The sequence below is a fragment of the Procambarus clarkii genome, chromosome 28 (assembly GCF_040958095.1).
Source record: "Procambarus clarkii isolate CNS0578487 chromosome 28, FALCON_Pclarkii_2.0, whole genome shotgun sequence".
NCBI classification, from domain to species: Eukaryota; Metazoa; Arthropoda; class Malacostraca; order Decapoda; family Cambaridae; genus Procambarus; species Procambarus clarkii.
The window spans coordinates 13,555,279-13,572,778 of NC_091177.1; the positions used below are offsets into that span (position 1 = coordinate 13,555,279).

General features: G+C 43.6%; 1 protein-coding gene across 2 annotated transcripts in view; it reads left to right on the forward strand.

The window, feature by feature from the left end:
- LOC123754962 (uncharacterized) overlaps positions 1-17,500 on the forward strand; it is an 82,215-nt gene that overhangs the window by 28,031 nt on the left and 36,684 nt on the right. For both annotated transcript variants that reach the window (XM_045737316.2, XM_045737315.2), the window contains exon 2: positions 13,551-13,695. In XM_045737316.2, coding sequence (XP_045593272.1) covers positions 13,672-13,695 — 24 coding nt within the window. In that variant the 5' untranslated portion in view covers positions 13,551-13,671. The remainder of the gene's footprint in view (positions 1-13,550; positions 13,696-17,500) is intronic.

Genomic DNA, 17,500 nt, shown 5'->3' on the forward strand with positions numbered 1-17,500 from the left:
AACATATCTGCTGATAGTGCTAAGCCACTCGGCAAGATAACAAACTCAGACGATTGTCAAGTCCTTCAAGATAACCTGCACAAAATAATTGTACGCTCCATACACTAGTAGTTCTTTAATGTGGAAAGTCATTATGGAACTTTGACTAAGAAGAGGATCTAGAGGTGAGGATAGTAAACTGTCACCAGAGGGACACATAGAGGACACTGTACGAGGAGCTAATGCTACACTTCCAAAATTCAGAATCGCTTCTAAATTCATGATTTGTGAAATATTAAAGAAACTGTTGACGACTTTTGTTAGACCAAAACTGGAATATGAGCGGTTATACGGGGCCCACATTGAGATGTGGGCCCCGTATAACCACTCACATCTCAAGCAGCACATCACTAAGCTGTAATGGTACATAAATATGCTACGAAGTGGCGTCCGGAAATGAAAAACAAGAGCTACGAGGACAGGCTGGAGGTGTTACATGTGCCAAAGCTAAAAGATAGAAGAAAATAGGTGATATGATCACTACATACAAAATAGCAGGAATCGACAAATTTGACAATGGGGAGTTCTAGAAATCTGTAGCTTCAAGAAAAAAAAGAGTTTATAGATTCGATATATGGAAACTATGGTACACAACATTTTTTATAAAGTTGTTTGCAGAAGAGAGAGTGGTAGACGGTTGGAACAAGTTAAGGGAGAAAGTTGTGACGCCAAAACCGTCAGTAGTTTCAAAGGATTATATGACAGAGTACTAGGAAGACGGGACACCACGAGCGTAGCTCTCATCCTGTAACTACACCTAGGTAATTATACACACACACACACACACACACACACACACACACACACACACACACACACACACACACACACACACACAGAGCCCGATAGGCTCAGGAATCTGTACACCTGTTGATTGACGGTTGAGAGGCGGGACCAAAGAGCCAGAGCTCAACCCCCGCAAACACAACTAGGTGAGTACAACTAGGTGAGTACACACACACACACACACACACACACACAATCACTGCACTGGAGGAAAGATGGAATTGCGCAGATATAATAATACCGACGTACAAGATACTAAGGAAAATTGACAAAGTAGATATAGAAGGAATATTCAAATTAAGGAACAGTATAATAAGAGAACATAATTGAAAACTAGAAACACAGATGAATCACAGTGATGCCAGAAAGAACTTTCCAATCTAAGAGACGTAAATAGGTGGAAGGGACTTCATGAGAAAGTTGCCGAATCCAACTCAATACACAATTTGAAATGTAAATATGATGAGAACTACGCGTAGACAGTCACTGCATTGCACCAATGGTGGTGGAAAGACGGGGCTTAAGAGCCTGTGCTCGACCTTAGAAGGTCAACTAGGTGAGTACACACAGCTCTATAGTGACACCCTCTCCCTGCACACGAGAGGTTCCTCTATCTTGATCACTTTCATGTGTTTTTTCCCTCTCTCTCTCTCTCTCCTGCTTCACTATCGCATCCCCTCCCCTTCCAATTTTTCCTTGCCACTCATCTGTTGTCCTTTCCTCTACCGCGAACATTTCACTATATTATTCTTCCTTTATTTTTGATATATACAAGTATTCTTACATTCTTGTAAGAACTCATTTCTGCTTCCTGTGTTATTCTGCGCCCGTCTCCCAAGCATCTTGTGTCCTCACCACCATCATCTCTACTATGTTTTCTCACAGGTAGTTTTTATGTTCTTTTTCCACACCTTTAAACCCCTCCACTCACCTTTGGCACCTTCTTTATCCACAAATGCTCACGCTTTTCCACCCCACAACAGCCGCTCGACACGGGACCAGCTCCCTCCCTCGCCTTTTATATTTCAAGCTTCATTTCGGAATCATTTTTCAGCGTCCGCTCCGGGCGTGATACAATCCTTTGCTTTCTCAGAGGCATTTCCAAGTTATATATTTTGTGGCTTGGTAATGCAAATATTTTGTAGTTATTTTGAATTTTTCTTGCGGATTTTGTATCGGTATTCACGGCTTGGCACCATTATCATATTTTCAGTTGTGACAGCTACTTTATTGTGTTCTTTAAAGGTAAGGTCTTCCCACATGAGTACACCCAGATCCTTTACATGATGTAGGTGTATAAAATATACTTAGGATTGACAAGGTGGAAAAAAGAAGAAATGTTTACAATGAATAACAACAGAACAAGGGGGAACGGATGGACGCTTGAAGCTCAAATGTGTCATAGAGATGTTAGAAAATCTTTCTTTTAGCATAAATTTAGTAGCTAAATGGAATAAACTAAAAGAGCGGGTTGTAGAGGCTAACTCCATTCATGGCTTTATAAGCAGGTATGATAGGGCGATAGGTCAGCAGTCATTGCATTAGACGACCAGCGGCTGAAAAAGAGGGGCTAAAGAGCTCGAGCTCAATCCTGCAGGCACAAGTAAGTGAGTGCACACAGAAACACTCACTTCACAGAAGACATACAGAATAATATGTATATTGTGAATGACGCCTCCAGAAACTACTGCTGGGACGTCAACACAGGTTCTAATCCTCTGTAACAGACTTGCGAGTCTTTAAGGCTCTTAGGAAACCATTTTGACATTTATTAAATTTAGTTTTGAAATAAATATTATTAAACCATCAGTAAAACTGGAATTTTCGCAGTATTCCGGAGCCTGGCAGGAATATATGGCCAAGGTCTCCACCCTCAGCAACCTGTCAAGCTGCTGGTGTCCTGCTCCCCACTACCCCCACTCCCCCCTCCTGGGGTGTCCTCCCCCCCCCCCTGGCTGGGGAATGTTGTCATATTCGTTGGTCAAGACAAAACACGCCACAGTCCTGCCTACAAAGGGCACCAAGGGTCACGGACTTTATAATATTGCCGCGTTCCTTCCCATTCTTTGTGTCGTGACTTTTTCCCCCCTTCCCCCCCTCCCCAACCACCCAGACCCCCCCAGCTCTGGCCCCCCACCTTTCCCAAGCTTTACCTTCCCTCAACCACCCACTTACCTTCCCCCTCCCTCATCATCATCCCCAGTCTTCCACAGTCCCTCTCCATTCCATGCTCATCCGCTCTATTCATCTCTCTTGCCTCCGGTATATTCGCCTCCTTTCTCTACTTTCTTCCTTCTCCCCCCCACCTCCCCCCACCTCCCCCCCACCTCCCCCCCACCTCCCCCCCACCTCCCCCCACCTCCCCCCCCCCAAGATCATAACGTGGTGGCCGGAAACATTAACTTACTCAGAGTCGGGTGCTCACGGGGCTGCGTCTCTCATCCTTCCTTAAAAGCTTGCCCGAGGAATTTGTAACTCCCGACCTCAGACATGGGTCTGTGGGACGCTTGATGGTGCTGGAGGGACCGGAGGTGGATGGTCGCTTGTTGAGGGGGATGGCTGGTAGTGGAGGGATGGCTGGTCGTGGAGGGATGGGTGGTCGTGGAGGGATGGCTGGTCGTGGAGGGATGGCTGGTCGTGGAGGGGGATGGCTGGTCGTGGAGGGGATGGTTGGTCGTGGAGGGAATGGCTGGTCGTGGAGGGATGGCTGGTCGTGGAGGGGATGGTTGGTCGTGGAGGGGGATGGCTGGTCGTGGAGGGATGGCTGGTCGTGGAAGGGATGGCTGGTCGTGGAGGGATGGCTGGTCGTGGAGGGAATGTGGTCAGACGCTGCAGGTTCTAGCTAGAACATTTTGGTTGCATTATATTGTTCACAAGATGGTTCGCAAACACATTTTAAAACCCACCTAACCTTACCCAGCCGAGCCTTACCCAGCCGAGCCTAAGCCGAACGTAACACAGCTTAACGTACCGAACAATGTAAACAGTTTTGACGATCAGAAACAAGCTTCGTCGAACCGTTTTGAGTACGATTCGACCATAACCCGTTCATTCAAGCACTCTGTTACCTGTTTACTACCAAGTGGAGCGTAGAACGTGATCGGCGCCCCACCTCCAACACGCTCCCAAACTCCGACGAAACTCTCCCTAATAGTAATATTGGTACTTTCTCCCCCAACACTGCCGAAGGCGGCCAGTGACACGCAGTCGGGAAGGACAGTCGGCCAGTACCACTTTTTAACTTCTCGGTACAACTGCAAAGTTAATGCTACGGGGAGTTCCGGCTCCCCAGGTGACGTGGACCAGCCGGAACATCAGGGCCACGAGGCTTCCACACTCAGAGGATCTAAATATTTCCGCTCAGTGATGTATTTCTAAAAGCAAATGTGGTATGGTGGTCGCTTTCTTAATTGAATCTTTGGGACTCGCTCAAAGATTAAAATTAACATTACACGATATACAAGAAAGGTCTTAGACCTCTCAGTTGACCAAAGCACTTCTCCAAAAGTTGACGCGAGTGTTCAGTAGCGTTTATTGAACTAACAGATCTTCATAAAGATAATTGTAAAAAGTATTAATTTAAACTGTTGAAGAAAAACAATACATTGGAAAACTTGAGCTGAATCCCCTCAAGACAGAGTTCAATCCCAGAAGGTTTACAAGGCTCTGCAATATGACCTTCACAAAAGCCTTCCAATGCCTTGAGCTGAACCTGGAGAAACCTAAATTTAATAAAGGAGAACAGTCAGGAAGATGTAGAGAGCACACGATCAATACCTCGCCAGACTTCAACCATCGCAAGAGGAGGGAAAAATAAGTTTTGATCTCGTGGCTGTAGTCCCATATTTTGTAGTGTTTTTTGTCCATACAATCTCTTCCAGTGGAAAAAAATTTGATCTGAAAATCATCATTTCAAACAATGGTAATATGTTTTTATCACAATGACAATCAATATACTCTACAAAAATCAAATATAAATTGACATATACAATATTTTCCACTTGGTTAAAAGTTTGTGTTCCATATAAAAATCTTTGCTGCTAGTGATACATTTATGCCTATACTGCTACTGGAATATACATGTTCGTACCGTTTGAGGAATATACATATCATTGCTTATAGTAGAATATACAAAGCCATACAACTAATGGGATATGTATATTCATTCATTACAACACTTTTGAATTATCTAGAAATCCTGTTCTCGATCTTCCTTCGAAAACTTTATTTTTTTTGTGTACACAGGTGAGTACCTGTGGTTCCTTGTAGAACCTTACCTGACGCCTTGTAGAACATTAACAAGCTGTTTAGAGTCCCTCTTTTATGATATAGAATGTTCTTCAGGGACTTTGTAGAATCTAATTCGGGCACGGCGTGTAGTCTGCCAGAATTTGTATACTGTCCCTGAAGTACTTCGTGTGTGTAATATATATATATATATATATATATATATATATATATATATATATATATATATATATATATATATATATATATATAATATATATATATATATATATATATAATATTATATTTATATATGTCAGCGAACAACATGTTGAAGAGAGCAGAGTCGGAAATGAACAAATGAACAGGAAGTCACACATATGCAAGAGGTCAAATGCAACAGGAATTAAAATGAATGGTAAAAAGCTCATTTCCGGGAGGTAGAAAGAGCAACAGTCAGTGTAAATATTTACAAACTCACCTGATAACATGGTCGGCCGGGGCTGCCCATCAGTGATTTATTTGTATATGCATTTATTTACATAAATATTTACAAACTGATGAATAAAGAGATGAGATGAGGAGCACACAGTGTAGCAGGTGACACTGTAGTGTATACAATAGACTGAGGCGACACTGTGGTGTATACAGTAGACTGAGGCGGCACTGTAGTGTATACAGTAGACTGAGGCGGCACTGTAGTGTATACAGTAGACTGAGGCGGCACTGTAGTGTATACAGTAGACTGAGGCGACACTGTGGTGTATACAGTAGACTGAGGCGACACTGTAGTGTATACAGTAGACCGAGGCGACACTGTGGTGTATACAGTAGACTGAGGCGACACTGTGGTGTATACAGTAGACTGAGGCGACACTGTGGTGTATACAGTAGACTGAGGCGACACTGTGGTGTATACAGTAGACTGAGGCGACACTGTGGTGTATACAGTAGACTGAGGCGACACTGTAGTGTATACAGTAGACTGAGGCGACACTGTGGTGTATACAGTAGACTGAGGCGACACTGTGGTGTATACGGTAGACTGAGGCGACACTGTAGTGTATACAGTAGACTGAGTCAAAACCTTGACACAACGTCTAGTATTTAAGATTTCATTTCGTCTGAATTTGTTTTGATAGGTTTGGGTGGACATAAATAGAAGCCTTGTATGAACTCCTGCAGTTTCCTATATTCTCATGTTACATGTAAATAACATGTAACATGTTATTTACATGTAAATAACATGTAACATGTTATTTACATGTAAATAACATGTAACATGTTATTTACATGTAAATAACATATAATAGCTCATGTAAAAAACAATATTTTTTCAACCGATGAACATTATTTTTGTTTCAGAAACATTCTTCAGAAAATAAGCCAGAAAGAGCACCTTATTTAGTAATAAGACGACCTGATTACGAAATTATCAGAATTTGAATTCTTAACATTATGTAAAATTAATACAGTACATGTAATGAGTTGTAGAAATACTGTACAAAATAGGACCCACTTTCAGCTGCACGTCTCACAAGAACGGTTCTATTCAGATCACATGAAATGGACGAGCCTTCCTGAAGAAAGTTTGGTGAAATGCAATTCTTTATACGATTGTGGCGGTTCTATTCAAGGCATATATATGATCTTCTTACAAAAGATCTGGTGAACTGTCACTATCTAAATCGTCATATTGATGTGCTGTATCCAAAAAGAAAGTTTCAGAGACTAAGCCAGCATCAGATGCGAATACGAATGTGGGGAACAGTAACTGTTTAAAGAAAACATTATTTTGTCTGTATATTTCGAGAGGCAGGAATGGGGAATCTTGCAGAGGAAGAGAGTAAGAAATGGTTAAGACTTTCTAGCGAGTGTAAGTTAGATTAAGAGAGGACAGGACTGAAACATCCAAGTGAAGGTAAGACTATGATAAATGCAATATTAATCGGCTCCTAAACATGTAGACTAAAATAAAACACAAAACAGTATTTACAACTAAGATTAGATTTAAAAAAACAAAAATTGACGTGTAAATTTTTAGTTTGGGAACAAGATTGAAGGTTCAAGGAATAAATTACGGGGTTAACAACAAGATGGATGATCACTGGATTGTTTCAAGCGTAGGTCAGACATATATTTAACTGACTATGGCCCGGAATAAAGAGGAGTTGCCTCGAATGGGCCAATGTACGTGCTGCTGTTTGCTGTGTTCTCATTATGTTCTATATAAGAACTCTGGTGATGGCCGGTGGCTGAGCGGACAGCACGCTGAACTTGTGATCCTGTGGTCCCGGGTTCGATCCCGGGCGCCGGCGAGAAACAATGGGCAGAGTTTATTTCACCCTGATGTTCCTGTTACCTAGCAGTAAATAGGTGCCTGGGTGTTAGTCAGCTGTCACGGGCTGCTTCCTGGGGTTGAAGGCCTGGTCGAGGACCGGGCCACTGGGACACTAAAGCCCCGAAATCATCTCAAGATAATCTCAAGATAAAGATGGCAGCGTCTGTAATAAAACACTTTTTTCAGTTGATTGACAGTGGAGAGGCGGGACCAAAGAGCCAGAGCTCAACCCCCGCAAGCCCGATGAGTACAACTAGGTGAGTACTTTCCTCCCACTGTATTTGGAAACAAGAGTTTTATCATCGCGTTACAAGATTAAACAATATACTCCAAAATGTGTTATAACTTAGACTTGAGTTTCTATTCAATATATATTTAGGTACAACATTGAAAATAATTTAGAAGGAAAGATACCCATAGACTTGCAGATGAAAAATACACGTCCATGTTGGGGATTTGCGAAGTAAAATTCTTCAGGCAACTTGGGTCCGACGGGAGTTTAGCGAAATGTAGGGAAGTTGTGCTCCCCTGAGTCCTGTCTGTATTACCTGAGTTACCTGCAGGCAGCATTAATTATTTAAATGGATATAATGTGGAAATTAAGAGCTACCTGGGAACAGGTAGCTGACGGCCTGGTCGAGGACCGGGCCGCGGGAACACTAAAGCCCCGAAATCATCTCAAGATAACCCCCCTACACAGGGAACTTTCTTCAGCACGTGCCTATGTTTACCAGAGGTACACGTCTAGATCCACACACACACACACTGCTCTACAGTCTCCCGCCACCTTGGTGCACAGTTCACAGTAAGTACAGGAACAATTGCAACAAGGCGAAAGTCGACCAATATGGCCTGCACTGTGGAGGGTCAAGGGTTGGCATGGAAGTTATTATGAGGTTAAAGACATCATCAAGAGTTGCCACAACCCAGAGCCCACCAGAGAGAGAGAGAGCGAGAGAACTTCATTTTATTTTGGCCTGCAATATACCCCAGGAAGAATGGAAGACATAGTGTGGGACTACACGTGTGTATCCAACCTGACTGATACTTGTATATTGGTGCCGCCAACCACAGGGCAGCAGTATAATCAAGTACACGGGACTCGAACATCGGTACATATTTGTTCCCATAACATTTGGCCCTTGGAGCAGGGCGTTATAAGCTTTCTCTACGAATTAAATTCTAGGTTAATTAGCACCGAGACCCCTAGAGTTGCCAGTTTTCTGTTTCAGCGCTTCAATGTGGTGATCCAAAGAAGAAACGCCTGTTCTCAGTTCCTCTCCGGAAGCTGATGAACTCCAAGAGGTTCATAACTTGTAGCTTTTACAAATGTCTAATACAGCAAACTACCAACAAATGACGAAGGGTGATAGAAAAAAGGAACATGGAATCTGCATTTATAGGAAACCCAGCAATGTCCTCTAATGATTTGCCCCTTTCTCTGAGGCTATGGGTCCCCCTTCCCATCCAGAGATGGTTATCTTGAGATGATTTCGGGGCTTTTTTTTTTAGTGTCCCCGCGGCCCGGTCCTCGACCAGGCCTCCACCCCTAGGAAGCAGCCCGTGACAGCTGACTAACTCCCAGGTACCTATTTACTGCTAGGTAACAGGGGCATTCAGGGTGAAAGAAACTTTACCCATTTGTTTCTGCCTCGTGCGGGAATCGAACCCGCGCCACAGAATTACGAGTCCTGCGCGCTATCCACCAGGCTACGAGGCCCCTACGAGGTACGAGGTACCTGTATACATAAAATAGGTAGCAGTTATATTAGTCTTCAATATTGATATCATAACAGGGGTTTGTGTCTTTGGTTCCTTTTCGAGTTCATCTGCTTCATTTGATATTCCATCAGCACTGATGTGCCATTTAAAATCTGCACTGCAGTGTCTGGCCGACTTGCAGTGTGAGGATGGTGTGCTGGTTAGGTGCAGGTGTGGGATGGGTGCAGGTGTGGGATGGGTGCAGGTGTAGGATGGGTGCAGGTGTGGGATGGGTGCAGGTGTAGAATGGGTGCAGGTGTGGGATGAGTGCAGAGTGCAGGAAAAGATTCGACAAGGGAAGGGAGTAGGCAAATGAAGGGAAGTTTGGCTGAGTGATGACTTGTCAAAGGGAATTGGGTGTATGTGTTTGTTTGTGTACACTTAATGATTGTGTGTACACTCGTCTTATTGTGTGTACATGTCAATGTGAAAAGTGAGGTGAGAATGTCTTTTCAAGCAAACCTATAATATATTATTCACTGATGTGTCTCCACAGACGTGTGACCTAGACACACAAGGTTGAAGAGGTCACCTCAGCGCTCCCGTACCCCGTGTCGACCATCCTACTATCCACCAGCCCTCCCGTGCCCCGTGTCGACCATCCTAACATCCACCAGCCCTCCCGTGCCTCATACAGACCATCCTACCATCCACCAGCCCTCCCGTGCCTCATACAGACTATCCTACCATCCACCAGCCCTCCCGAGGCTCATACAGACCATCCTACCATCCACCAGCGCTCCCGTGGCTCATACAGACCATCCTACCATCCACCAGCCCTCCCGTGCCTCATACAGACCATCCTACCATCCACCAGCCCTCCCGAGGCTCATACAGACCATCCTACCATCCACCAGCCCTCCCGTGCCTCATACAGACCATCCTACCATCCACCAGCCCTCCCGAGGCTCATACAGACCATCCTACCATCCACCAGCGCTCCCGTGGCTCATACAGACCATCCTACCATCCACCAGCCCTCCCGACCCTCATACAGACCATCCACCAGCCCTCCCGTGGCTCGTGTCGACCATCCTACCATCCACCAGCGCTCTATGTTGCCTTCAAACTCTTCACTAACGTTCATTCTCGTGTTTTTTCATTGTTTTTATTGGAGTCATGTTTGTTTTGTTTGGCGGGAGCGAGCGTGCGCGCGCGACCCGGGCGGAGGCGCGCCAGATGTCCCCTCAACTCTTTTATGGATTAAGGAACAAGTTGTGTATATTACCTATATACACTACCTTATATATATGCAATATATATGAATATATATATTTTCCCACTGGTTCTCTTTCTTGGTAGTGAGAATATGCTTCAGACACGTTAATCAATATGATCGTGTTGTTATCGATCTTTGATTCAACGTGGATAACAATTCAATTTCTTTTTTTATTATGCAACCCATACCCATCCTGTGGGCGATGGTGTAAAGGATTACAGAGGCACATAATCGATTCAGGAACTGAACCTTCTAGTTCGTTCAATGGATAACAGCCGAGAGATCTGTCAGAAAACCCATCTTGGACAATCAAATGGCCATTTGAGACTCGCGGGAGTCGTTGGTTGTGGCAACAGTCTTGTTCAAGACGGTGATGAGGCCGACCACCCTACGACACTCCCTACACACTCACTCGTTACCCTGGAGAGTCGCGTGAGGCTGCCCTTCTGACCTCCACTCTCTCCCACACATATATACTTAAAGTAGAGGAAGTGTACACAGTGTGGGCCCTGGTGGTGATCACAGTCACATGTGGAGCTCAGGAAGCCGTGCCATGTGTTGATGCCGTGTTCAGGTGTGTGTGGCTCATCATCGTGACCAAACGTCAGGTAGTTTCAACACCTGCAAGTGAAGTGTTGCTCTGCTCACAGTTTTATACCTTTTTACAACACGTGTGTTGATCAGTGTGTACTCACCTAGTTGTGCTTGCGCGGGTTGAGCTTCGGCTCGTCGGTCCCGCCTTTGGTTGTGTGCAGGCCAGAGCTGGGTGTAGCCGCGGCTCCAGCAGCCTGAGTGGTGCCAGACCTGGAAGGCCACCTGCTGGCTGTTCTCCCCTGGCGGGTCTCCACTCCTCGACGGCACAATGGTGTCATACGCCCCCTTGTTGACGGGACTCTAGGGCACCTTTCACGAATTCTGAGTCAAGCGCGATGCATTTGTTTACCTTTCAAACTGAACACACATATTGTCTTACGTTTCTCAGCCTAATTTGTGTGTCCCGCCGCCAGCCTTTCCTCATCTGGAGGAGACTAACTCTTCATGTTTTCCTCTCGGTATCTTATACGTTGTTGTTGGATATTTCCAACATCGAATACAGCATTGTTGTATTCTCATTACTTATTACTAACCATATTAATATTGTAGTAAGTAAAATTAACAACTCGTAGAATTCTCCTGTACTAATAATTCATCTGTGCATTAGGCTAGAATTCTCACGTCATCTGACGCCAGTATTGCGTCAGATTTCTTTACAGTAAAACACATTATATACAATTTGTGTGAGAATTAAATACGATTCTCCATAATTAAAGCATTCTGTATGACAACTGATTGCAGACGAATGGTTCTCTAACTAAAAGCCGAATAGAGCTTTAGAATCAAAACGTTTACCTCGCGATAGAGGTAGCGTCATCAATGAATGCTATGGGGAGACATTAATTCCTCTCCCTTGTATCTTTACTATTCTTAAATAGTTAAATAATAATATTCCGTTCCTCTAAATAATAAACCCGTCCAGTCTTTAGAGTTTCAAGCGCGAATGCGAGAAATATTAATGTTCATGCCAATAATTTGTGTAATGAACGTCGACTCGGCGTGGGTAGGAGGGACGCGACGCCATCCTCAGTCGGTGAGGCGCTCGGTACACGTACACGTGGGGAACCGAAGAGAGGCAGACCTGCGCTTACCGTACTCACAAAAGACGCCATTGTCCAGCAAATAGGACACGTGTGTCTATCCACAGATGAAAGCCGCCACTGTGAGGCGTGAACGACCTTGCAGATAATATCTTCAACTAGTGCTGGTGTTAAATAAGGGCCCGATCACGTGTCCTGATCACGTGTCGTCAGGACTTGGTTCCTGACGACACGTGATCAGCCAGCTTGAAACGCATCAATCCATAGGTTCACTGGAGCCTGAGATGCGTAATTACGGCAATCTTAATACTTACACAGTGCCCACAGTTAAGTACTTTTATTTGATGCATCATTTATAAGTGTATTAATGGCAGGGTGATTGCACGTCACGCGGCAAGACAACACCTAATAACAGGTGATTAGAATTCTATCTGTAGATATCAATAATCTTGAATATGTATTGAGTAGTTAAATCAATTGCTACTGGTAGTCATTTATCTTGCAGCTCGAGAGACGAATTCCTCATGCTGTCTTCTCCATGTTAACCGTGTCATTCGTCGGTGTACCAGACTTTGAGATTAAGAGGACTGCCAGGGTTATCTAAAGGAATCTATTACCAGCTAAGGCTTATTTCTTTTATTCATAACTTTGCAATTTGATACATTCAGAATGTACAACATAAGGTGTGATTTACTGTAACTCATTATTATGCTCATATTCATGTTCTTCTTTGTATGAATCATATTATATTCAACATTAATTATAGGATTAGATTATTATTAATAGAATTAGTGAACGAACCACACTGATTCCTGGACGTACTGACCTCCAGTAATAACCCCCAATGTAGGTGTTTGAGGTTTGGTTTTAATAGTACAGCCCATTAATTATTCTTATGATCATATTTTCTAGTCATATCCATAGTCACTGGTTTTCTCTAAAATTTTATCTAATGATCTAAATTCTCAGTTTCCCTCTTTACTTTAAAAGCGGGTGGTCCTTCGTAATTTAATTTACTACTTTAATTATTAATTAATCAGAATCAAACCCAAATATCCCACAGTTGTGATCATTGCCACTCATTTCTTAAAGGGTGGTCAGGTTGAGGTCCCTTGATATGTCTTCATAAGTCGCATCTCTTAACTCCTTTACCAGTCTCGTAAGAACTCTCCGGACCTTCCCTATTAGGTTTTTGTGTTTCACAAGGCAGGGGAGTTTCATGCTGGCGCTGCCTACGCCAGTATTGGTCTGACATATGCTGTATACACTGCTCTGAATGACTCCTTGCTTACCTTTTTCTTTTATTTAAGAATTCTGATTATGTGGCTGATACTGTATTGACATTTATATATAATATTTATATGACTATTGCGTGCACATGTACGAGTGTGTGTGCACGTGACTGCACATACATGCATGAGCGGGAAGTTGTATGCAAGTGGTCACTGCTTGCGTGCGCTTACGTGCGTTCATTCTCGTGCATAAATCAAGCTTTAACTGTCATTAGGAGACATAAAAATAAATGAAAACCCTCTTTTCCCAGGCACGTGCGTGCGTAGCGAGGTTTGTGAGGAGGCGGGGATGAGGTGCGTGTAGGGGCCGCACACTGCCCGACCTCCCTCCAGCGGCGAGTGCTCAGGGCCAACCAACTCCTCCCTCCACACATGCTGCGCAACACCTCCGTTAAGGTAAATATACAGAAAAATATGTCCTTGGAAGACGACTCCGAGACACAAATTTTGACGCGTGGTCGTCCTCACTCACTGATCTGGTGGTGTGGTGCATGGTTCTGTTGTTTAACTGTGTCACAGATATTTGTATAGTGTCCGGGGAGGGAGAGTGATAAACACACTTTGTTTTCTCAATAACCCACTTTTCCACTTTCACCATTCCTACCCCCTCATCCCTACTCTCTCCCCTCACTTGTGCCCCACTCTCTCCCCTCTCCGTCTCCCTCCTTTATACAAGTTTCTCATTATATCTCCCCTCTTCCGTCTCTTCCTTCGTCCCCTCACTTGTCGATTGTATAAAGTCAGAGTTAACTGTCTACATAATTATTTTGATAAATTTTGCTCACGTCTCCCCTCACTTCCCCCTGGAGGTATGTAAGGTAAATACTGTCTTCCCCTCAGACTGCTCCTGTGCCAGGTAAGTCCACTACGGGCTCACCATAGCCCGTGCTACTTGGAACTTGTTCCGAGTAGCTGAATCTATAACAACAACAACAACATCCCCTCATTCCCTCTCTGTGTGATTGAGAGATACTCTGCACGTTTAAGAAAATATTTGCTCGTCTTTGTTATATTCTCTGTCTATGGGGCGCAAAATAAGGACAGAACAAGTGACGTATTTTGTGTGGTCAGTTGCCTGGTTAAACTCAACACCTTGTGACCTTGTGGGCTTGTAACACAACTTTGGGGCCGTAAGATAATGATCCGTTTAACACGAAACCTCTCAAGTCATTTCTTGTTTCATTTTTACTTTGTGGTTAAATATTTTCATATTCTTCTTCTCGTGTTAATTTCTTTTTGATTTACACGCTCGCACACACACACACACACACACACACACACACACACACACACACACACACACACACACACACACACACATGACTTCAAAAGTCTTTAACATCATTAGATTTCTGAAAGACATTTAATCTTATTTAAGTGATGAGTCACGAACAGTTTTGAAATGACCAAATGTTAAGAGTTGGAGTTCAGAACAACTTGATCAAGTCTCTACTTTACTTAAGAAGAGTCCGTATAATTCTAGTAAAAGCATGAACTTTAAACCCCTATTTTTTCGTGTCTGTTCATTTAGATGCATTTCAATCAAGTGCAGGAATATGTACAGGTGTAGAATGTCTGGTATTGAGGAGTATCTCGCCAGGACAGGTAGCCAAACAAAACAAGCTTGTTTGTTAAAACAAACAAGCCAAACAGTGTTGTTTTAATGTGTTTTGTAACAAAGCAAATTACTGGTGGCCCTGGCAGTTTGACTCCTGTGGTGGGGTCATGGAGTTTGTAAGTTATTTATTGCTTAGGAAACATTTAAGAGTGTGTGTGTGTACTCGTCTGGTTGTGCTTGCGGGGGTTGAGCTTTGGCTCTTTGGTCCCGCCTCTCAAATGTCAGTCGGCTGGTGTACAGGTTCTGGAGCCTATTGGGCTCTATCAAGTGTGTGTGTGTGTGTATGAGTGTAGACAGATAGATACACACACACACACACACACACACACACACACACACACACACACACACACACACACACACACACACACATATATATATATATATATATATATATATATATATATATATATATATATATATATATATATATATATAAAATAGTAAAGCATAAATTAGAATTGAAACAAAATTAAGCTCCAAATGCAAATTATTACCTAGGAATAATTAAATTTTCACTGTTAATTATTGGATGACCACACCAATTATTCCATTAATTGAGGAATAATATACCTTTTTATCAGTATACTGTATTGTATTTATACCCACAAAATCACATGGTTATCCCTACAAAACCATTGGAAAATCATTGAAAATGATTTTGATGTTACACTACAATTTTTGTTTTCCATTAAATCTTGTAACTCAGGTGAGTCTAGTACGATGATAAACCGGTGTGTTTGACGTACGTGATACTGAAGGAGGTCAAGTATTTGTCCCAACATATCCTTAGAGCCCCAGTATGGGGACATTCATCCATTTGTGCATGATGGTGGGTGAGTCATGAATCAGCAGCCGTCTGTATCCAGTTGGATGACGAGGATAAGCTGAGTCACACACAAGGACTCATCATTAATCAGCTCCACCCAAAGGAGTGATTCATCATTAATCCTTCATCACACACCTACGGAGCGAGTCATCATTAATCAACATCACTCGTGAGAGCTGCGAGATGTCTAGAGAGCGTGTGAGGGGCAGGAGACCAGTGATCACATAATCTATGATCAACGCGCAGATTAAAATTAATCTTGTGAGATTGTTCCATGGGATGCCTGGCGCCCCCCCCCCCCCCGCCCCCTTTATCTTTGGTGCTTCTGGCGCCACTCAGCCTCCACCCTCAGCCTCCACCCTCAGCATCCACCCTCTGCCTCCACCCTCAGCCTCCACCCTCAGCCTCCACCCTCAGCCCCCACCCTCAGCCTCCACCCTCAGCCTCCACCCTCAGCCTCCACCCTCAGCCTCCACCCACAGCCTCCACCCTCAGCCTCCACCCTCAGCCTCCACCCACAGCCTCCACCCTCAGCCTCCACCCTCAGCCTCCACCCACAGCCTCCACCCTCAGCCTCCACCCTCAGCCTCCACCCACAGCCTCCACCCTCAGCCTCCACCCTCAGCCTCCACCCTCAGCCTCCACCCTCAGCCATGATACTGACTATATATTTGCTCTAATTTCGAAGGCATCATCAACATTTGATGAATTTGGGATGTTTGGGATATTTTGAAAACTGCAGGGGGGTTTGGGCAAAATGTGACCCACCGCCGCTTTCAGTAATTGGCAGATTTTCGGTAAAAAAATTCGGAATTTCAAACTGCTAATACGTGCAGAGAGCCAGAATTTGGCTCCAAAATATGGCTCAGGTGTCGAATTTGGGATGTTTGGGATATTTTGAAAACTGCATGGGGGTTTGGGCAAAATGTGACCCACCGCCGCTTACAGTAATTGGCATATTTTCGGTATAAAAAGTCGGAATTTCAAACTGCGAATACGTGGGTGACAGCTGGGACGCAATTCTTGACGCAGGTGTAGGTGACAGCTGGGACGCAAGCCTTGACGCAAGTGAGCACCAGACAAAAAATAATTGGTCTATAGGCAGCTATAGACGGAATAATAAAATAATTGTTAAACATGTGGGACAAGGCAGTGAGTGAGAGAGAGAGAGAGAGAGAGAGAGAGAGAGGGGGAGGGAGGGAGGGAGGGAGGGAGGGGCTAGGAATTGATTTGGATACACAAGATAAAATATTTAGATAAAATGTGTGACCAGAGCTTCACTATTCAGTTTTGGAACTCACTATACTTTATACATTCTTTACACATCTTCGTTCACAAACTATTCTTTGTGAACAATAGAAGAAATAAGGTTATTTCTTCTATTATGTGGGGCCGAGATATATATAATATATATTGTGAATATAAATATATATAAATATATATATGAATGCCAGAGGCAGGCAGAGGTCGGAGTGCGCATGCACAGCGTGCTGGTGAAGCAATTCTTGTGGTAAAATTATTTTGATAATTTTTGCATAAATAATAAAGTTTTACTATATGGGAAATAATAATAATTAATAGAAAATCCGTAGGCACCGTCATGAGGGTTCGAACCTACGTGCCTGAGAACACACAACACATAGGTTCGAAGCCTCATCACGGCTCCTATCGATTTTATCATTAATCATGATAGTGTGATTACTCTGTGTAATAATAACAATAATAATTCAGAGTTGAGTAAAAATGGTAAAGTA